Source organism: Megalobrama amblycephala, unplaced genomic scaffold (assembly GCF_018812025.1).
Source record: "Megalobrama amblycephala isolate DHTTF-2021 unplaced genomic scaffold, ASM1881202v1 scaffold524, whole genome shotgun sequence".
Classification (NCBI taxonomy): domain Eukaryota; kingdom Metazoa; phylum Chordata; class Actinopteri; order Cypriniformes; family Xenocyprididae; genus Megalobrama; species Megalobrama amblycephala.
This window is the reverse complement of record NW_025953437.1, coordinates 35,150-58,410: the sequence shown is the minus strand read 5'-3', so window position 1 is coordinate 58,410 and position 23,261 is coordinate 35,150. Positions and strand designations below refer to the sequence as shown.

Below are 23,261 nucleotides of genomic sequence, written 5' to 3'. Positions count from 1 at the left end.
GTGTTGGGAGCTCCTTGTCGTCGCGTAATGCTAATGACGGACGCATCTCTCACAGGCTGGGGGGCGATCATGAGTGGTCGCTCGGCTCAGGGTCTTTGGGAGGACCATCATCGTTCTTGGCACATAAATCGGCTGGAAATGATGGCAGTATTTCGAGCACTCAAATACTTCCTCCCAGACCTGAGGGGCCACCACGTGCTGGTCCGTACAGACAACATGTCGGTGGTCTCATATATCAACCATCAGGGGGGTCTGAGGTCTCGTCAGTTGTACAAACTAGTCCTTCGGATCCTCCTGTGGTCCCAGGGGAAGCTCCTCTCCCTGAGAGCAGCTTACATCCCGGGGCATCAAAATGTGGGGGCAGACATCCTGTCGAGGCAGGGGCCGAGGCCCGGGGAATGGAGACTCCACCCCGAGGCGGTGGAGTTGATATGGAAAGAATTCGGTCGCGCAGAAGTCGACTTATTTGCCTCGAAAGAGACGTCTCACTGCCCGCTGTGGTACTCACTAACTCATCCATCCCCCCTGGGGTTGGATGCCATGGTACAGACGTGGCCGAGGCTGCATCTGTACGCCTTCCCCCCGATTGCTCTGCTCCCCGGAGTTCTGGAGAGGGTTCGGCGGGACAGGGCCCGTCTCATATTGGTAGCCCCGTTCTGGCCAACCCGAGTATGGTTCACGGACTTAGTGTCCCTTCTAGACGGCTCCACCATGGAGATTCAAATCAGGCAGGACCTTCTGTCTCAAGCGGGCGGCACAATAATTCATCCCCGCCCGGAGTTATGGAAACTGTGGGCTTGGCCTCTGAGGGGGCCGAGCTCATAGAATCTGGTCTCCCAACTGAGGTTGTGGAGACCATACTCCACTCCAGAGCTCCGTCCACGAGAAAACTATATGCATAAAAGTGGAAGCTGTTCGCTACTTGGTGTAGCCAGTCTCAAGTGGACCCGTTCCACTCCTCTATCAGTCACGTACTGCAATTTCTCCAAGAAAAATTCTCAGATGGCCTAACTCCTTCTACATTAAAGGTCTATATAGCAGCAATCTCCGCTTATCACGCTCCTTTGGAGGGTGTTTCTGTGGGAAGAAACCCACTAGTCATACGTTTTCTCCGTGGCACCCAGAGGCTGAGGCCGGTTGTACGTACAAAAACTCCATCCTGGGACTTAGCTATTGTACTCGAAGGGCTGTCTGCGGCTCCCTTTGAACCTTTGGAGGAAGTACATGAGAAGTTCCTCACGCTAAAAACCGTATTTTTGCTGGCTATTACATCTCTTAAAAGAATTGGAGATCTTCAGGCACTTTCAGTTGCTCCTTCATGCTTACACTTTGCGCCTGGAATGGTCAAAGCTTTCTTGCATCCTAGACCTGGGTACATACCCAAGGTCCCTACTCATGTCCCAGGGCCTATTGTACTGCAGGCCTTTTGTCCTCCACCTTTCACAAATGAGGATCAGGAAAAACTAAATCTGCTCTGCCCAGTGAGGGCTTTAGACACCTATGCCCACAGAGCTGCCCTGTGGCGAAAAAACAGAATAGCTGTTTATATGTTACGGGTCCCCTAACAAGGGAGGTCCCGCGTCTAAGCAGAGAATGAGCAAGTGGGTGGTCGAGGCCATCTCTCTTGCTTATAAGTCGTCCGGACAGCCCTCGCCTTTGGCCGTCCGGGCACACTCTACCAGGGGTATGGCTGCCTCAAAGGACTACGCAGCGTTGATGTTCCCATGAAAGGGTACGTCTCGGGTTACGTTTGTAACCCTGGTTCCCTGAATAAGGGAACGAGACGCTGCGTAGCTTAGCCATACTCCCTGCACGCCTGTGAGCGCTTGCTTCATCCGTATCAGAAGCTAGCGTTCTTTGTTCTCAGGGGTGCTTTATAGTTTCCTGGTCCGTGACGTCACCCGCTCTGACGTCCCGTTACACTATTGGTTCGATTACACAAGTGCTTCAAGACGTAATCACGCAGAGGCGTTCCCAAAGCGACTACGCAGCGTCTCGTTCCCTTATTCAGGGAACCAGGGTTACAAACGTAACCCGAGACGTTCAGTCTTGTACTCCAGTGTGTACTTGGCTTATTCAGCTTTCTGTCACCTGACTTTTTCATCAGAAAAGTGTTTGAGCATAGAGCGGTACTCAAGTATGTTCTAAGGCATTATACTTGCGCTGACCACAAATGCACACTAACTTATTAAATGAGTGTATTTTTTTCCAGGATTGTTTTTCTTTCAAAGTTCTTTTAAAAAATCTATAGCTCCCAAAATTTGAACTGTAGTGTATATACATTTTATTTTAAAGGGGCTATACAATTCAGATTGACATATAGCCTCTTTAAAATAAAATAAATAATATTAAATGAATACATTGACATTTTTGATATTTTGTGTGCTTTTTTTTGGTACTATGTTGAGTCACCACTGAACATATGTGAAGTAGTGTGCTGTGTGCATATGACTGAGGAATGTGCAGTGTAGAAATTCAACTGAATTTTCATTAAATCTGGTTGTTTTTAGATTATGCTGCAAGATTTCAACTACATTTAAGTTCCTTTATAGGCTGACCTGCAAATTCCAAGCTGTTTTGTACTTCCTTCTGGCTACTTTGCCATAAAGGCCAGATCAGTGGAGTGTTGCAGTGATGGTTGTTCTTCAAGTTTTGACCTTTATTGGCAGGCCTTTTCTGTTTGTTGAGTTTTACTGATATTAGGGGTGAAAAAAAGTTGATGTTCCTACAATTACAGAACAGCATGCAACCATTCATTGAATAACGTCGTACAAGTTTACAAAATTTGTAAAGACACTATGCACTGAAAAAAAAAAAGTTTTGCTGCTTGTTAAAATTACTTAATTAAAATGAGCTAAAGCAACATAATTCCTACACATTTTGTCCTAATTTAATTTCATCATGTTTTAATCCACATAAATATATCTAGTGTTGAAGTTTACTTAATCTGTTTGTGTTGGGATTACATGAATTAATTTTGTTCCATTAACTGAAAATGGCTGGTGCTTGCTAGTTCCCAGCATGCATTGCATATGGCTGGATAAAGAGAGAAAATGATTAAAAATGTGATGTTATTTTATGTGTTTTGCAGTAAGATGAAAACGGGGGATGCTTGATAGTGTTTAATAGTGTTCAGTGTTTACTTATATTGCAATTACTGGCCCTATCCAGGCAGCGGGGGTAAAATCCTCTTGCATGCCTGATCCACCCCTGGCACGCATTAACTGAAATGTCTAGTCAGGCTTCTTCCATTCCATCGTCTCTGTGTCCTACAAAAATAGAAGTGCTGATTACTGTAACTGTAACATCCTTTTTACAAAATGGAAGCAGACAGAAACTGTACGTAAGTCAGTTTGATGCATGTGTTGTAACAGGGTAACACTCAAAAGTTACAGAGTACACTGAGGTACACCTATCTGTTTTCCTCCTTGAAGATTCTTATGATCGAGGTGATGGTGAAGCAACTTAAGTTTGTCTGAACTCATTGCCCAGCCTTCCTCATAGTCATACCATGGACAAGGACATGGTCAACTAGTGGCACGAATTTCATTGGAGACTCCTTGTCTCCTTGCCCCTCATCCTCGTCCTCTTCCTCCAATCTTGCTCATCCTCCTCCTCTCTGGTGTCCTCGACCTTTTCAATCATGTCTCTCTGGATCCATTGTTCCAAAACTGAATGAACTGACTTGGGCTCTTTAATCTATCTATTGATGGTTCTGATTGGTGCGTGATACATTTAGACTTTTAGTGTTTCCACGTGGGTAACTGTGTGCTAATTCAGCCTGGTGTCATTGTTAATACGTAATTATCAATACGTAACTTTCAAAGACACAAAACTTACATTTTTGTACGTTTAGAAAAGTGCTAAAACGTATAATATTGACGTAATTATGGCAATAAAACATAAAAATACTTCCGTTTTTACAGCGAAAAAACTTAAAATATTTACGAATCGTTCATGCCATAAAAATATATGTATATTTTCCCTTTTTATCATTTTGCAGATAAATGTAAGATCCCTAAACCCCACCCCGAACCTAAACCTACCCATTTTATACAGAATGTTAAAAGAATAAAACATAATAGACATGTGTAGGAAAATGACAATTTTAGTAAAAATATAACATTAAAACGATATTTTGAGCCACTAATCCTACACCTAACCATAACCATTACCATTTCTTAGAACTATACTGTTGTAAATAAAAGAATAACAGATAAACAAGTGTAATCGCAATAATTTATTTTTTTGCGAAAATGTCAAAAGTGGTACCAAAAGTAGTTCAAATGATGATGAATTTCAGTCGCAGTCCTCTCTGACGGTAATAGCTTTTTGTTGGGTACAGAGCAGAATTTAATTTATTAATCTGTGAAATTATGAATACGGCTTCTCTCCGTAAAGGCACGACACTCATTTCAAATGTCAATCCACTGAAACACGGCATGTCGCAATCTGTGATGAAGCAGGTGAGAACTGTTGTGGCAAAAAAATCAACCGACTCTACTGCATAAGAGACAAACTCATCCAATTGTCTTTCGAAAGTTTTATTTCTTGCAAGAAAGGTCAGACAGTCAACAGAAACACACTCTGCAGCTACTTGTAAGACAAAGAACGAAAGCTTCCCCTCACTTTTATTTCTCTAACCTCCAAGGCTGAAGCCTCTGTCCTTTTACCATATTAGGAACATCTCTTAGCGGCTGTAACTTTCCACACATTGTTAGCACAGACATGTTTTTAACATATATCTTGCATGTTCCCATACCATATCTTGCTCTTTTTATTTCTAACATCATATCATATTCCATAAGCATTATATTTTATAAGAATACAGGTAAAAATTAAAATTTCCACAACAGAACCAACGAGCGTTCGATATCAGTTCGATATCAGTGCTGTCTCAGCGTGGACTTTGACTGTGACGGTCGCTGTTACTGAGAATGAAGATGAAGATCGATGGATAAAGGGCTGAATTTGGATCTGTTCCTTACAAACATATGGATTCTATGGAGTACAGCAAACAAATAAAATGGATGTGCTTTGGTGTATCTTATTCTTATGGTTGTATGTCAGTTGCTGCATAGGAGAAAATAGCACAGCAAACAAACTAAATATTACAAAATGGTTAAACAATTACAGAAATTTTATTCATTTTAAGATTTCAAAGTGTAGTCTTGTTTAAGATTATGTAATCCTCCGAAACGAGTTTGCAGCACAAGTCAGGAACAGAAATGTTATTTCATATTAAGTAGATGAGTAAACAGTTGTACCAAATATCAATAATGCAAGAGTTTGTTTTAAATGCTACAGACAGAATGATAGAACAGATTTTTTTTGGTCATAAATTTGCATATAATTAAAACCCTTCAACCATGGATAAACCCAGAATAACACAGATATGATGATTTGAAAAAGAAGACATCTATTACACTGCAATGAGAAGAAAGATTATCAGTGTTGAATGAATCAGTGATGCATACAATTATTTCATCATTAAGCAATTGAAAAATTATGTCTATAAATGATATGAAGTCTAACATTTGTAATATATTCTTTACATTTGTAAAGTCCTCTATAACCTATATGTATAAAACTAATTAACATACAGCCAAGTGACGCATGTCACTTCTATGAAGTGTTCAGTCTTAATCTGAGAGTTGCATTGACAGTCTCTCCAGCATTATAACCTCACTAGAGACATCTGGAAAAGAAAATGACACATTTTAGCTGTACTTGATGTAATTTACATTGGTTTGCAGTGGCCCCGAAAAGTATTTGTATCCTTATGGTCATTCTTAACAAAGTTCACATTTCATTAGAAATCATAATTGAGTGGAATATATAAAGGAATGATGCTAGATCTTTTCTCCAGACCTAACTTTTATGCAATTTTCCAATTAAATCAGCTGGTTCCAAGGTCATTGACATATTTAACTGTGTTCAGTTTGACAACCATAAGTGCCTTTCACAACCCTGGGTATTACTCAGGGTAGCAACTCTTGTCATTTTAAACTTTTCATTAGCACTTCTTTTAACTCTGGGTTACAAACATGTCATGTTCTTGACACATGTATTCATCTAATCAGTAATAATATTACAAATATAGTAAGAACATTTACTCAGGTAAATTTCTTTATAATTGGTTAATTAATTTAAAATGTATTTATTTTGTCGTTTAAATTTTTAGTAATATGTTTTATGTTCTGTAAAATAAAAGCAACTTGGTTTTGATGTTTTAAACGAAGGTTTAATGTTGATTTTCATTCAGAAAGAAAATATATGTAGTGAGTCCTAAGTATCCAAATACTTTTAGGGCCAACTATTACAAAATATTAAGCACTGCATTTTCTCTCAATAAATTTAACAAGACATGGTTCACTCTTACCCAAAAGGGTGATTTTGCTTGTTTGTGCAAATGAGTGTTGGATTGATGTCTTCAACACAGATTCAAGGTTTTTCTTTATGTAGTCCTTTACAAGAAACAAAGACAAAAGGTGTTTTAGAAAGAAATGGTACACATATGAACATGTGTGTGTGTGTTCTTGTATACATGGTTTATGAGAACCCATGCGTATAATGACATGGGTATTACAACGTTATACGTCCTGTGTCCTCGTAAACCAAATGGCTTAAAAAACGTACTAAACAGTGTTTTTTTGAAATTCCAAAAATGCAGTTTTCTGTGATGGGTAGGTTTAGGGGTAGGGTTAGTGTAGGGGGATAGAATGTACAGTTTGTACAGTATAAAAACCATAACGTCTATGAAGAGTCCCAGTAAACCACGTACACAAGTGTGTCTGTGTGTGTGTACAAAATACCATCAATTCATCTGACTGCTTAAGCACTTCCTGTTTTGCATTTTCAAACATTAAACTTTTCAATGTGTCAATAGCATCCAGTAGCTTTTTTTGCTTCCTCCTCAGGCATCCTTCTCCTTTTTCCTGTGCAGCTTCTAATATGAACAATATTCCATGTAAAAACTTATCAAATTTAGTTTGTGGTTATGAACTTTTTACACATTGGCTCACCTTCATAGTATGGGGCCATTGCAGACTTAATGGTTTCATGGATTGATGTGTAGATTTTCTTCTTTCTATTAACAACTTCTTCTTTGAGTGTTTTTTTCTGGTTTTCTTCCTTTATAAAGGGTAATGAATTCATCATGTAATAATTATAGGTCAATATTAAAATGTCAGCACAGTCTCACAATGGAAAAATAATCTTTCAGCCTTCTCAAGGTAAATAGTGTAGATTTCCTGGGACATATGCAGGCTGTTAGCTATGAAGGCTATGCCATCACCAGATGACCTGATGTTCATGATCAAAGTTGCATTGGTATTTGATCAACAATCAACCTGTGCCATATTAAAATGGGCTCTCCATAAAACAAAATGTATCCGATTTGTAAGTAATATGACAACATGCACAAAACCATAAGATGTTGTTGCCATATAGAGTGGTGCAGGGGTCACATCAAAACCTGCAAGGCTAATTTGCTACTTGTTCCTTCCATATTTTCCTATGGGGTTTCATTCAATTTATAGGTAAAATAAAGCCTGTGGTAAACATTACTTGATGATACTTTTGACGTTTTGTTCTACAATCTAAATTACACACACCCATACTAAAAATATAAACTCTGAAGCAATTATGTTTATTTTTAAAAATGTATGTTTCTAATAAATAATTTAATAGTTTGGGTGCGAGTGTGTGTATATATATATATATATATATATATATATATATATATATATATATATATATATATATATATATATATATATATATATATATATATATATTGTATGCGTGTGTATGACTTTATATGCAAAAGCCTTTTACCAGGCGCCTAAGTTACTATGATAATGAAAACAGCTTCAAAAGTAATTCACCATATTTTATTTACTGGGTAGATATCACAATACAGGCCACTCACCTGTGCTTTGATGAAGTTTAGCATGGGAGATGAGGTGTGAGCACTGTCACTACTAATGATACTGAACTTATCAATCAGTTCTTGCACTGATAACCCTGTTTTAACCCTGGTGCTGGAGATGAAAGAAATCAAAAGACAAAATATTATGAGGAATCAAACCACTGGCCAACACTGTAATGTTATATCCTTTGATGCTTAATGCAGATGTTTACCACCCAACGTTTTCTCAGGCTTGATTCTTAATACTGTGTATTGTTGCCTAGATGATTCATAATTTTCTCTTCAGTGATATTATTAACATTTTGCAGATTTAAAGGATTAGTCCACTTTTAAATAAACTTTTTCTGATTATTTACTCATCCCCATTTCATCCGAGATGTTCATGTCTTTCTTTCTTCAGTCGAAAAGAAATTAAGGTTTTTGATGAAAACATTCCAGGATTATTCTCCATATAGTGGACTTCAATGGCCTCCAAACGGTTGAAGGTCAAAATTACAGTTTCAGTGCAGCTTCAACCTGCTTTAAACGATACCAGATGAGGAATAAGGGTCTTATCTAGTGAAACAATCGGTCATTTTTCGGAAAAAAAATACAACTGTATATGCTTTATAAACTCAAAATATCGCCTTGAACGTACTTCTGCTTTCCGCATTCTTCAAAACTCTTACGCTGTATGTCCTACGCCTTCCCTATTCTACTTACAGAAAAAACTAAACTGGCGCCACGTTTGTTCTGAAGAATGACCGATCATTTCGCTAGAATACCCTTATTCCTTGTCTGGTATTGTTTAAAGCCCTTTGAAGCTGCACTGAAACTGTCATTTTGACCTTCAACCATTGGGAGTCCATTGAAGTCCACTATATGGAGAATAATCCTGGAATGTTTTCATCAAAAACCTTAATTTCTTTTCGACTGACGAAAGAAGGGGTGAGTACATTATCAGGAAAAGTTTATTTAAAAGTGGACTAATCCTTTAACCTGGTGATGTAAACTTATAACCACAACTGCATATTTCATTTAGTGGAATTACAGTGCAGAACTTACGGAAAAATTGATTTGAATTCCACATCAATGTTTTCATACATGTGTTTGGTCAAACACTCATTTAGATCTAGAACTGTATCCCATGCTTTTGATCTGTGCCGTCCTCCGTTTATGCACAGTGCTTGAAGGATTTTATGGAATCCCCCATGACCTTTAGGCAAATACTTAACACATAACAGAAAACTGCATTTAAACCATTCAGATAATGGTGAATGAAATTTTAACAATACACTTTTACAACAACTGAATCACACTCACGGGTGATATCATCTCTTCTGCACCATCTCGACATGACAATTCAGATTTTTCTACTCCATTTGAGAGACTCTGAGAGAGCAAACGCTGGAGCATGTCGAACTGACCATCTATCTTGTTCAGTGCCTTCTCTAGACTCCTCTCCAACACAATGTGGACCTCTGTCTCAGCCTAAGACACACACATACAATCTCTTAAAACATGGTTATTATCAGCTTGCCAAAGACACAATCATGTGGATTGATAATAATGTTGACTCTTACCATTGTTTTGCTTTGGATCAAGGAAATAACTGCCTTTGCCTCAGCAACACAACCTCTGGTCAGTTCTTGGTTAATTCTCTTGTTCATATTCTTCAGAACGTCTTGCAGCTTTGGGATTTCTATGGACCATTTGCAGAATTTTTATCTAATGTGGTTTCATTTGGCAAATAAAATCTAAGCAAATATTATATTTCTTGTGTTGATACTTTACCTGTGTCATCATGTTTCATGCCTAACGTGTGTTGAAAAAATGCCTTGGAGCTTACTGTAAAAACTTTTAAATCCATTTCTTTCTATAACAAATAATGAAATTACACAAGTCAATATACTGTAGTATGTGAAATGCAAAAATAACATTAATACAAAAATAAATACCTTGATGTGGGAATTTTCAAAGGTTTGCAAGACTGTTTTCTTAGCCTGATCATTTCTGTGAAGTATACACTTTGTTGTCAGATCCTGAATAAGAATCAACAAAATAATTATTAAATACAGGAGCATTCTGGAAATGTCTACAATATTTTGTATCAGTACTATATTTAAGGCCCCAGTGCTATTTGTAGGTAACTGATTGGTTTAATTTAATTAGTTTAATAATATACTAGAACGAAATATACTAGATTTATAGATTCAGCTAAAGTTTGTGAACTGTAGCTTATCTCTTTTTAGTGAGACATTTGTTTTTAAAACCAAAAGTATCATTTTAAACTGGACTTCAATAATTAGATGGTCTATATTAGAGTCAAAATCACACACACTGTAATCAAATATTATTTTTATTAAATTTATTTATTTTTAATTGAAAATACTTTAAACAATCTCAAAGTAGCAACAGTAGCTACAATACACATTAAAAACCTCTTCAAGCTACTTCACTGACTTGGACAAAAAAATCATATCACCAATATATTTATATCAGACAGTAGAGTTCATATTTATATTAGACTACAGAGAAATTCTAGAAATAATTAAAAAATATATCTATATATACCCCATCTTCTGGTATTTTGTCTTCCAGAACACTAAAATAAAAATAAAAAAATTATATATATGAATTGAGTTGAGAGGGCTTCCTCCCACCCCCGCATGACTAAACAACCAAACACTTTTTGCATGTTTTCCTTTAAAAAAAAAAAAAAAAATTAATAAATTAATTAATTAAAATAATATATTATATATATATATATATATATATATATATATATATATATATATATATATATATATATATATATATATATATATATATAAAATGTTAATGCTTTTGCCCAAGCAGTTTTTAACACAGAGCTTCTAATTCTAACCTATTATATTCTTCCGGCTCAATATTGTCGCTCTTGGTGCAGATAAAATTAATATCTCTGCATTCCCCTGCTTGCATCATGTCTTTAGTGCAGTACTTCAATATCTCCCAGGTATCTTTGCTGGTGACAGCACGATTAATGTCACTTAAAATCCACACTGAAGAGCAGTCTCTTAGTTTCTGTGGAATAAAAAAAATATATACAGTAATCAAAATGAAAAACAAAAGTTAGCTGAAATGCATGTATTAACTGCTTCAGTAGATGAATTCCAATTTTAAAATAGTTTCTAAATGTTGTTGTTTTAATAAACGCATTTAAAAAGAGTGCATTATGTGTCATATTTACAGATTTCCACATTTCATCCCTAATCTTGTTGCAGTCTCCAGTCCCAGGAAGATCAACAAGGGTAATGTGCTCCAGAAGCTCATGACAATCTGGAATCTTGATTGTCACACACTTCACAAGTGGCCAGTACCAGCCACCAGAAACTGCTGTACCCGGACTATATTGTATGTAACGCTGTAACCTTCTGGAAAAGTCAGATGCCTGATAAAGAAGGATATTACTGATTTAGTTATGCATTCAGTAAAAACAAATTCAGAAAGTGTAACATTTACATTCATTGCATTTGCATGTCAATCAAATGGAACATATTATGCATAGGTCTCCTAAAACTTACATTACTGGAGGAAAAATGGTTGGTCATTTCAGCTAATTTGTCATCATTTTTAAGATCCTCAAATGTTCCCTTTTCTGCATTAGCTCCATACAGCGCAGTGATCTTTTCTCTAGTATCATTAGTCAAGTTTTGATCTTCTTCGTTACTCTCTGTTCTTAAAGGACTAAAATGATTTTTTAGGTCACTCTCCCAATTCTGTAAAAGTGTACAACAAACAAAAGAGGAAAAATAAGACTTTTATTCCCGTCACAAAAAAAAAAAAAAGTAGTGAAGTGAAAAAAGTATTGAAGTAAAAAGTGAAACCTCTTTCGGGATGGCTTCAATGTCTGCTATGTAGTTGGAGTCAGTCAGATTCGCCTCAATTTGAGTAATAACAGCTGTACAGGCACCAAAACAACCAGATGGCAGCAAATTTCTCTTTTCCAGGATTGCATTTAATAGCGAAGACTTTCCTTGTCCTGACTCTCCCAAAATCCCAATGATTTTCTTATTACCGTTTTTTTTATTCATCTTGGAAATAACTTATCTACAGACAAAAATGCAGTGATGCAATTAAATGTTATTTAACTTACAAAATCATTTTTCATTATCACTTACACAGTGTAATTGTGTAGCTCAGTTTTGGTTTCGTCCTCATTTTTCATGGCTTGAATTTTTTCATAAGCCCTTGTCATGATGTCCTTTGTTTGCTCAATTATGGTCTTTTCTGTGTTTAAAGAAAAGCAAAATTGTTCAAACAAACAAACAAACAAAAACAAATAATGTGTTAGATTACTGTAGGTTTTAACAATTTTATCCAAAGTGACTCTACACTGTTTACAGGGACTGTTTCTCATGAGTAACATTATATGAGTGGTCTCACATGAGTGGCAATAAATCCCCAATAAAACCCTCTTCTGTTCTTCTTCTGTTTATTGGTCTCGGTTTCATTAAAAAAATCATTAATTCTGCATCATGCATCTTTCTGTTGGATTTACCACAGCTACCTTTGACACATACTGCAGAGGCTACACTGTAAAAAAAATCCTGTTGTTTCTACGGAAAAATACCGGCAGCTGTGGTTACCAGAACAATACTGTAAAAATGACATCAAACTGTAAACATACTTACGGAGTTACATGTGAATTTTACATTTTAAATCTGTTAAATTTACGGTAAAATAACATATTTCATTAACTGATATAATGTTAATTTACTAACCTAATGAAGTACTAATATCTGTTTTGTACCTTTATAATACACTGACAGTCACCCAACACAGTGGTGATGAGAGTCACATGATGAATCAAAGTTCATCACAAGCAGCTTTTCCACAAGCTGAGAAGGACAACACTAACATATAGAAGGTGCACACAGTGTCATTCACACACACACTAAACACCATCATGGTAACATGCATGAAATTTTAAAAATGCAATAAACATTAATTTAACAACATTAGATGTAACATAAAACCCTAATGTACATAACTGATTAGAAAAAAATGAGAAAAAACTAAGAAGAAACAGAGTTATTTCAACGAAAATATATCAAATGTGAAGTGTCACGCAGGGAATTGTGGGAATGTCAATATACGGTTTTTCACTGTAAATTTTACAATGAATTGTTATTTTTCACTTCCAAAAACTGTGAATTTAACGGTATTTTACCGTAAAATTACATTAAATGTACCGTTAGATCTATTACAGTTATTCACCGTATATAGTACGGAAACTTTCTGTAAACCAATCAACAGTTTTTCACCGCAGCATTTTTACAGTCTTTTACTGTTAAAATCACGGTCATTTTTTACAGTGTATGCTTTTCACCAATGCCTGAATTTTTGTATGCATTCATGTGTCTGCCTATACAGGTTTGATGCCAAATGTGCAGCCTTTCATGAAATAACACTGTTTCGGTGTCTGGACTGTTTGAGCATGTCATGACGATTTGTGTATTATTCACATCACATGCATTCAACAAAGCAAATTCTAGTGTTTGTGCAGTGAACATCCTATTACCAGCTTTACCAACTATTCGACCTCCCATCACTAATTTTTTATAGGATCATTCTCATTTCTCCTTTGCAGCCATTCAAAATTATACTTCATGTAGAACTTTATATAAACTTTATAAATAATAATCTTTATTTACTTACCCGTTGTCAGCTGAGACTGTGCACTGGTAACTCTTGAACCGGTTGGTTCATCAATACGTTTTCTCTTAGTTCCTATTCATATTATTAATTTAATTTAACTGAATCATAGGCAATAAAGCATTATTTATTTATTTGTTTTTTTAATTTTTAAAAATGATTTCATACCATGACTAGCCATTGTAGTGCGATTAGGGTGATTTTAACCAATAAAGCCTAGAGGGAAAAAAACACATTTCATATATATTATCAACAAGCTGTTTGTTAGAGAGTGGCATATAAAGTTTAACTTTTGAACATGAACAAAATTCCACTGATCTGGATTGGTTATTTTCATTTATACAACATTTAAATCTATGATAGCAACAAAAATACATTATACAATAACTGTAAGGTAATCTAAACATTGCATAAACAATTCAATGTCTATGGCTTGATGTGCATTAAACATCTCGAGTGTGTATTTTTTACTAAGAATTCAACCGCCTGGAGTCAATTATTCCGTTTATACTACGGTTATCACACCTCAACACACTGTTCCTATGTTGTATTTCAAGACATTTGTCATTTTTTGTCCTTAAAACACTCTTGTGTGTGTGACCAATTTCTTACACATCTCATCCCAAGCCTCCGTTGCTAATTCCAAAACGTCATTTCAGAACTAGTAGCGAAGGCTTGAGCCTTGATGGCAGAATACCGTTGATACAGTTATTAACGCAATTGAGAGAGAGAGAATAAACATATGTGAATTAGCCCAGTGGTTCCCAAACCTGTCCTGGAGGACTCCCAGCCCTGCACATTTTCCATGTCTCCCTATTTCTGACACACCCATTCCAGGTCTTGCTGTCTCTACTAATGAGCACATGAGTTAAATCAGGTGTGATATATGAGCGAAACATACAAAATGTGCAGGGCTGGGGGTCCTCCAGGACAGGTTTGGGAACCACTGAATTAGCCTACCTGAGCCTACCTATCTACCTCAAGAACCGTACAGTTATTACCTCGCTGGTGAGTCATGTAGGCTATCTTTTAAGTTGCTAAACTATTTTACTGATTAATTTGTCAGAGCAGCGCTGACAAAACGTTTCTGTGCGAGTGTGTCCATACTATACAGTACGTGTGTACATTTGAAAGAGAGAGAGCACGCGAGAGAGTATGCGCTTTCAGGACACAATAAAACGTATTTTTGGTAAAAACCATGACAATAATTTATCGATTTCATCCCATTGTTTACTATATTTATTTGCTTGGTCTGTGTCATTGTGGGTTTTGTTTCTTTTGCTGTTGTAGGCTAAGCTTTAAGTACCTGTTGAGATAAATCTTTGGCGAAGTGATATGGAACTGCAATGTGGTCAAGACCTGCTAGAAATACTTTAGCCATGCATTTCCCTGAAAATAATTGCACACCTTAGAGCGTTGGTCAAGATTCGATTCAGATTTGAGCATTCAACAGCCCCGTAGTATAAGACATTTGAACTCACCAGCCAATTTGGGGCATAATAGTTGATGATTCATAAACTATGTCCTATGGGAAATATAATGTATGCTGGGATATAATTTTGTCATTATATCATTATATTTTGGGGCATGATTTTCATTATTATTATTGTCGGATGCCTTGCCTTGGAATGAGAACTGGTTGCTTTTTTGAATGGATGTCAATAAAGGCGAGGCTTCAATTCTCTTATTTCAGTTTCTTTTGTGAGGAAACGGCTAAATCACTTTATGGATCGGCAGCCTGTCTAATAATGTTCTCCACTATTTACCATTAAATATTCAACTTAGAGTGAGCATTATTTGGAAAGTAAAATTAAATAAATGCTGTTTTATAAGAAAAGTCATGGGCAATTTTGCTTTTATTTCTCTTTTTATTACAAAGATAATCTTTCTTATATTTTTGTTTTGGCTAGTATAAGTTCTGAATGGCCGTATCTTAATTTAGTAGCCAAAAAAAATAAATAATTCAAACCCTGAAAATATCTATTTCAACTAAATAAATTAAGAAAGTGCTTTTAGAACTTATTTTAAACAGCCTTTGACATTATAATTTGTGGGAAAGAAAAGGTAACACTTTAGAATTATGTTCCATCATTAATAGGTAATTATGAAGGAAGTAATGCATGCAGGACAAATGAGTAGTTCTACAGTAACACTACAGCTACTACTAATAACTCATATGAAAACAAGATTAACTTATCAGTAAATAGCAAATTTAGATAGTTCCTTTTTAGGTAATCAATTTCTGAATGAGATTTGCCTCATCATTAACTAAAGACTTACCAATTAATCACTAATCAGAACATTAACTTGTATCTGAGACATAATCACTTCTCTTTTTTTTTTTTTTAACACTGAATATGCTCATAAAAATTCCATTACTAATTACTCAAGTGTAACTACTCAACTACTGGTGATCTGGACCTTTTTTTGAAGTGAAAAAAATAAAAAAATGTTTTTTCACTTTAAATATGATCCAGATCACCAGTAGTTCCTGCAGAGTGACTAGGTAACACTTGAGTAATTCACAAGTTCAAATATCCATATAATTAAATAGAGTAAAGTTATGCGTATTTGGCATGCTGCCCGTGGAGAGGGCTCTGAGCTCGGAATTTTGGCACAAACCCAGAGTATTTCACCCGGTGTGGTAAAAGTAGATAGATGTGTTCAGTTCTGGCATCACCTCCATCAGTCTGATCCTGATTCAGTCCAATATAAAGCCCTCCTCGCCAATGAAACCTCAGCAGAATCTCATCCTCTAAACACACTCGCTCTTCAACTTGTCCATGAAACTCAATTCCCAATTGACCACAGCTACAACCCCAAAACTATTATTAAAGAAATTGACAAAAATCTAAAAGATACTCATGATGAATCACTAAAAGCACATTTTGAGATCCAAAATAAACTCCAATGTTACTCGACCCTAAATAGAACCACTAAATTGGCAAATTATTTATTAATCAAACAATTTAAAGAAAGACAAATCCTCTCCAAATACAGATTAAGTGACCATGATCTAGAAATAGAGAGAGGAAGACATAGACAAACATGGACAGCGAGAGAACAGAGGATCTGTAGACACTGTGATCTACAGCAAATAGAGGATGAGAAACACTTTCTACTCATCTGTCCTAAATATCACAATGCAAGAGAAACATTTCTCTCCATACTTGGAACACTATTTCCATCATTCATTGAACAGTGATACTGAGAAAATGCCCTTCATGCTTGGTGAAGATGATAACACAGCTACACTAGCTGCAAAATATGTGTTAGCCATTCACAAAATTAGAGATGGATAACTCTCTAGAGACCTGCTTTATTTATTAATTTACTAAGATGAATTTGTTTGCATTGCTGCATGTAACATGATGTATACATATATGTTTTGTTTGTTTGTTTGTTTATTTTATTATTTATGTATAATATGTTAATGCTTTGGCAACACTGTGATTCACAGTCATGCTAATAAAGCTCATGTGAAATTGAAAATTGAAATTGAATTGATAGAACTAGAAGTGAGGAGATGGGGTGGAGGAGGGATGCTGATAAACTCTCAGATGAACAGAGGTAAGAATTTATACCTCTTGACTTTGGTTGAGTTGATTAACTGAATGCTCTTCATCTGTGCTAATTAGGTTAATTATCTGAACTCGCTCCTCCTGAACTTTGTTAATAAAACATACTTTATGATACATTATGGGGTGGTTTCCCAGACAGAGATTAAGCCTAGTCCTAGAATAAAATGGCCCTTTAAACCAGATTAACAGAAATCTGCTTTCGTGTCATGGTTTAAAATAGTCCTAGACTTAGTCTAGTCCAGAGTTTAAAGGGTCATGAAGCCCCAAAACACTTTTTTGAGATGTAAACTGATATGAATAGGCTGCACATCATTGAAAACACTAAAGGTACTCATTAATGTTATTCATAAGTGAAAAATAGTTATTTTTGCATTTTTCAGAGCGATTTGTCTTCCGGTTTGAAAAGCTGAGTCGGAGCAACGTCACAAAATCTGACGTAATCGTGTACTTTCGGCCCAAGTATGGGCATGGTTGAACATGCTGACGTAGACTGTTTCGAGCGATTCTCGACATATACTCATGACGTAAAGCTTATTTAATCCAATCACTGCGCTGTAGTATGCATAAGATTATAATTGCGGTATTATGCATGAGGAAGTATCACTTCTCTCGCCTCGGTCTCTTGTCATTCAGATACATATCGTTGGTGTTCGTTTCCTCAGTGCTACAACACAATGTGTTTTCCTGCGGCGTGACCAGAGCAGAGGTTTGTGTGCATGTGGATTGTTTTGCTGTAATCTACCAGCACAAATGGAAAATATGTTTGCGTGAGATCACATTACAGCAGAGAATTCAGATGTCACAAAAGTGCTGCTCATTCTCCTCTGCCTGCTCTAGCTGCGTACAAACATGTGAGCCGTAGGCTGTTTCCCTCAGCTCAGCACATGTGTTGTTTGTATTTTGCTCGTGATGCGGTCAGAACTGGAGTTTGAATACGAACACATAAAAAAATACGATTGTTATTATGATATACACGCGGAGCGCACATATGATCGGTTTCAGCGTGAAGCTCCGCGATGAGTTTAATAAAACTAGCCATGTGGCACATAGCTCATACAGAATAAAGTATCCGTGTTTAAAGTTTTTATTTCACACATTCTCCTGCACCAAACATGAACCAGCACGGTGTAGTTATGCACACATACTTTCATCAAGTCTTCTTCAAATGAATTATATGTGCAAACTGGACACTGATACAGTGGTGTAGCCTATCTGAACGCGACGACACGATTATTCTAATAGACAAAAGACTGATTTTGAGACTGCAGTGCTCGTAAACGTAATCAATAGCCTATTATTACCCCCATTAAATATTCTTTCGCATTTCTCCCTTGTGTTTGGGAGTTTGTTGTCATTTTCTCCGTGCTCATATATTAATATTCATTATTCTGTATAATGAGTGTGTTGTAGGTCTGTGCTTCATTGGTTGTTCTCTCCCCCTCTTCTCCCCCTCTACACTCCCACTTTTCCAGAGCTTTACACGCCTATTTTAACAGAGTTTTTGCAGCTCAGAGGTGTGAACGACCAGGGTAAAACAGGGGGGTTTCATGACCCTTTAATAAACTGATTTCCTGGAGGAAGACTAGAGCTACTCCATGACTAAATTGAGGCTTAAATTAAACCTACCAGGAGGCAGGTTTAACTTCAGATTAACGTTGTGTTTCAAAGTAGACACATGTATTACTTGGATATATATTGATATTGATATACGAAACGACCAGTTTATACGAAAAGAACCTGGGAACCAGGAGCCACATCTAATTCCAGGTTAGGGGTGTCAATATACCGGTATTGACAATAACCGTGATATTCAAAGCATGAAATATCGATATCGTGTTAATTTAGGGTGTGACGATATACCGGTATTGACGATAACCACAATATTTAAAATGAATAGGACTCTTATGATATCATGACATGTAAATACTCCAGCGCCAGTACCTGGTTGACCTCTCAGGTGGCAGCATTGCACCTTAACGCTGACACCTGTTAAACAAGAAGAAGAAGACAGCCCGCGCAGCTATTCCGAGCGGGAGAGTGAGAGGCTTTGTCCACACCCGGAAAAAGTAAAGTAAGCTTGACAGTATGGGAGTTTTTCGGCTCCTTAGACAGCCCAATCTGCAGGATTTGCCTAGCTACAGTCAGTGCGAAGGGTGGCAACACCACCAACCTTTCTACCCACCTCCGTGTCCATCACCCTGCAGATTATGCCATTTTACAGAGAGTAAGTTGTGATTATTTTACTTGTCATGGAATGTGAAATGTTATATTAACCTGTTAACAGTGATTTTCTGTGTTCATAATTTAAATAAAGCGTGATTCTTTTAATAAGTAGCCTACCGCGTTTTCTTTACTCGTCTTAATCAGCGTGATGTAGTTATGCATGCAGTTATATGCCCTAAAATTCAAGAAACATAGGTATGTTTTCCCCCGACGATTTTTTGTCATTATATCATATTATAAGATGTAGTTGTTTTAAAATATCACACGAGCAAGAGTGCCGTTTTTCCCAAATCAGCACAAATCAGCACAAATGCAATGTTCCTTCAACTTATTGTTAAATGAACAATGTGAGTTACATTTTAGACACAGTATTGTTAATATTGTTTTTTTTCCTTTATTTCGCCAAAGAAATTTCAAAATTATGAACAGCAGAACAGATCTCCCGTGCAACAGACAGAAATGTTTTTGTTATTCTGACTGAATCCACGTTTAGAACGAATGTATCCGAGCTTCCTTCCTGAATGAATCAGCCATTTGAACAAATCGGTTAACTCACTCACTCATTAAGACAGTGACTTGCTGCCACCTACTGGCAGTGTAGTTTAGTTTCATATTTAAGGGACATTTTAATTCTAATACCAGAATTATTTTTAATTTTAATACCAATCAAATTAAATCATTATCAACAAAATGCATAATGATTTAATTTGATTGGTAACAGCCATAATGTATAGGCTAGTATTCATTTTTATTAATTTTATTTCTTCAGGTCTTAAAAAGTCTTAAATTTGACTTTAAAAAATGTGCAGCAACCCTGAAAAAGAAAAACTAAATAAACAAAGAAAAATTATTTAGACTGATAAATTCCCCACGATATATCAATATCGTGAATTTTTTTGGCCACAATAACCATGGTGTGAAAAATCTAATATCGTGACAGCCCTATTCCAGGTTATAAGCCTGATAAAAGTGTGTAAGGACCAACCTGCCACCACACAAATATCTCCCAAAGGAACTCCCCTAAAAAGAGCCTGGGAAGACACGATACTGCTAGTAGAGTAAGCTTTCACACCTCATAAGCCAAAGAAATCGCGTCTCTCACCCAGGGAGAGATCCTATGCTTAAAGGTGGCGAGCCCTCTCAGGCTGGCCCCAAAGCATACAAACAACTGAGATGATTTGCGCCACTGGCCAGAGCGGTCTGCATATGCCTTTAAAACCCGAACAGGGCAAAGAAAATGAACGCTCTCCTCCTCAGCAGAGAAAAATGGAGGGGGACAGAAGAGTGAAGCATGACCACTTGAGAGCAGAATTACGTGGACAAAACTTTGGGGACAAAACTTTTAGTCATGTAAATCACTGTTTGGTAGCATGAAGCACCAAACATAGGCCATAGTGCACAACAATTTATGCTGCAGCAAGTAAATGCAGCCAGTCATGTGAAGGGAGTGTTGGTAGCATAAGGGCCACACCTTCATCACATCACACACACATCACATGAAGTGAGGCTGACTATGGTGAGCGCTAAAATGGCTTGCCATAAGAAAATTACTCATTCACACAATTGTTCAGCTTAATGCATTTTCAGTTGGGCTGACAAGAATAGAGTAATTAATCATGCGAAATAGTATTGGTAGCATGAAGCATCAGATGTTGCACAATAAATGTGTGCTGCAGAACTCCCCAGAGTCAGCTCATAGAAACAGCCAGTTGAATGAGCGAGTGCTTGGTAGCATTAGCGCCAAAAACAACTGCACAAAAGGGGCTGAAGACAGTGAAATAGCTGTCCCATCAATCAAATTTCCGCTATCAGGCATGAGAAAACGGTTTGCTCACTCTGCAGCCTGAGCCATAGGAAATTAGGCCTACACTTAGTATGTGAACTCGTCAACTCATTTGTTCCGCGCCTAAACCAGTCACACGACAAAAGTGTTGGAAGCATAAGTGCCGAATCAAATGCACGTGCCTGCATTAATGCAGCGCATAAAGTGGAGAGAGAGACAGGGAAAAATGTTTGCTCACTCTGCAACCACTATGACATTAGTGATAAAACAGCTTGCCACAGTAAGTTACTTTTAAATACATGAACTTGTCCACCCATGTTTACAAACGTTTCAAATTCAAACGTCTGTGTATTTTCTTTCACATAAAATCACTTTTCTATCTTCTCATATCAGAAAGTCCAAAACCTGATACTCAGATATCAATACTCAAATTGTACCAGTAAGAAAACAATAATGCAATTCTCTTTTGAGGTATAGTAATATAACAACAAAAATCAAAATTCAGTATACACTCAGTATAAATCACGTGAATAAACCAAATATGTAATGTGTGCCCACACACACTCTCACAATTTCAAAACCCCCAACTTGTTGCAGACCTGTGTCGTCGCTTGAGAACGGTGTGGCCGTTAAAACCAACAAATGGCCTCTTCACTCCAGAGAGCTAAATAAACAAACGAGTGTACCTGTGTTTCCCTGTGTTGACACTCGCGCTGTCCACCGATCGCGTTAGGAACTTCGTAAGCGTCTGCAGTCTCACCAGCTGTCCGCTGAATGACAATGAATCCCGCGATACCAGAGGAATTCTAAACTGCTTGGAGATTTAGAACACTATCTGGATCCTCAATCCTATAATTGACTTCTTAGGAACGATTAATAAACTCTGATCAATCGTCACATAATTAGCTACTCTCCGTAAAAGAAAGGGAGATTACAGCGCGCACAGCCGCGGTAACCAATATAAGTCTAAACTCGTTTAAACTCTAAATCAGAGTGTAACAAAATTAAACAAATTAAAGAAACATTCACTTCCTACATTCGTTAGATATAATCTTTGACCACTTAATCAGCGGTTATTTTATTATTTCTTTCTGAATCAGGAGAAAATAAAGTGCGACATCACTTTCCGATCTGCCTCCCTCTCCTTTCGCACTCATCCTGCTTCCAATCAGAACTCTCAGTGCCTGCACAAGCGAGCAGCATCTGCCTGCAATACTGGTGGCTGCATTTTCAGGACCGCATTTCTAGGACCCTAGCAATGATTTAGTTGTTTAGTTGTTTAATTGATTAAGTTTAATTTATATATTGTCCTCCTAACCAACCCCTAGCCCTAAACCTACCTGTTGGTAATGCTATTGATTTAATTTAATTGATATATTGTCCTAACCAACCCCAATCCCTAAACCTACCCATTGGTAACACTGTTTAAATATTTAAAACTAGATGGCGCTGTCACAAAAACTAGGGTCCAAGAAATGCGGTCCTGAAACTGCTGCGGTCCTAAAAGTGCAGACTCCGGTATTGCAGGCAGATAATATTGGGCACAAGCTAAGTAAAATAAAGACCAATCATAAATAAAAGAACATGCATGCTTGTCAAACCCAGGTTTTTAGCCAGTACATCTCACATAAAAATTTACCATAATCTATGTAACACTTGTACAAGTGAAATGATATACCATTATATGAGCCCATGGGCCATCGCATTTATAGCAGTTTAACTCATGAATATCAGAAACATTTACATATTCAGAAATATGCATTTAGGAGATTATAAATAACCTTAACTGGGCTACATACAGTGGGTACGGAAAGTGTTCAGACCCCCTTAAATGTTTCACTTTTTGTTATATTGCAGCCATTTGCTAAAATCATTTAAGTTCATTTTTTCCCCATTAATGTACACACAGCACCCCATATTGACAGAAAAATACAGAATTGTTGACATTTTTGCAGATTTATTAAAAAAGAAAAACTGAAATATCACATGGTCCTAAGTATTCAGACCCTTTGATCGGTATTTAGTAAAAGCACCCTTTTGATCTAATACAGCCATGAGTCTT

General features: G+C 36.8%; 1 protein-coding gene across 6 annotated transcripts; it reads right to left on the bottom strand.

Moving 5' to 3' along the window:
- Positions 1-4,510: 4,510 nt before the first annotated feature.
- On the bottom strand, positions 4,511-22,338 carry LOC125261909 (nuclear GTPase SLIP-GC-like). Of its 6 annotated transcripts, none has more exons than XM_048180495.1 (19): positions 21,886-22,338; positions 13,781-13,828; positions 13,616-13,687; positions 12,076-12,184; positions 11,782-12,004; positions 11,479-11,673; positions 11,145-11,345; positions 10,800-10,978; positions 10,487-10,517; positions 9,871-9,954; positions 9,707-9,788; positions 9,496-9,614; positions 9,236-9,403; positions 8,978-9,141; positions 7,934-8,045; positions 7,026-7,134; positions 6,816-6,949; positions 6,383-6,467; positions 4,513-5,698 (listed from the first exon to the last, which is right to left on the bottom strand). In XM_048180495.1, exons 5-19 carry the CDS (start codon positions 11,986-11,988, stop codon positions 5,643-5,645), a joined length of 1,926 nt encoding a protein of 641 aa, XP_048036452.1. In that variant the 5' UTR covers positions 11,989-12,004; positions 12,076-12,184; positions 13,616-13,687; positions 13,781-13,828; positions 21,886-22,338; the 3' UTR covers positions 4,513-5,642. The 6 variants fall into 6 exon arrangements, 5 of the variants coding, with proteins under 5 accessions (XP_048036452.1, XP_048036454.1, XP_048036450.1 ...); XM_048180497.1 differs by lacking the exon at positions 21,886-22,338 and having other exon boundaries at positions 4,513-5,427; positions 5,604-5,698; positions 13,781-16,816; XM_048180493.1 differs by lacking the exon at positions 21,886-22,338 and having other exon boundaries at positions 13,781-16,816.
- Between the last annotated feature and the right edge of the window lie 923 nt (positions 22,339-23,261).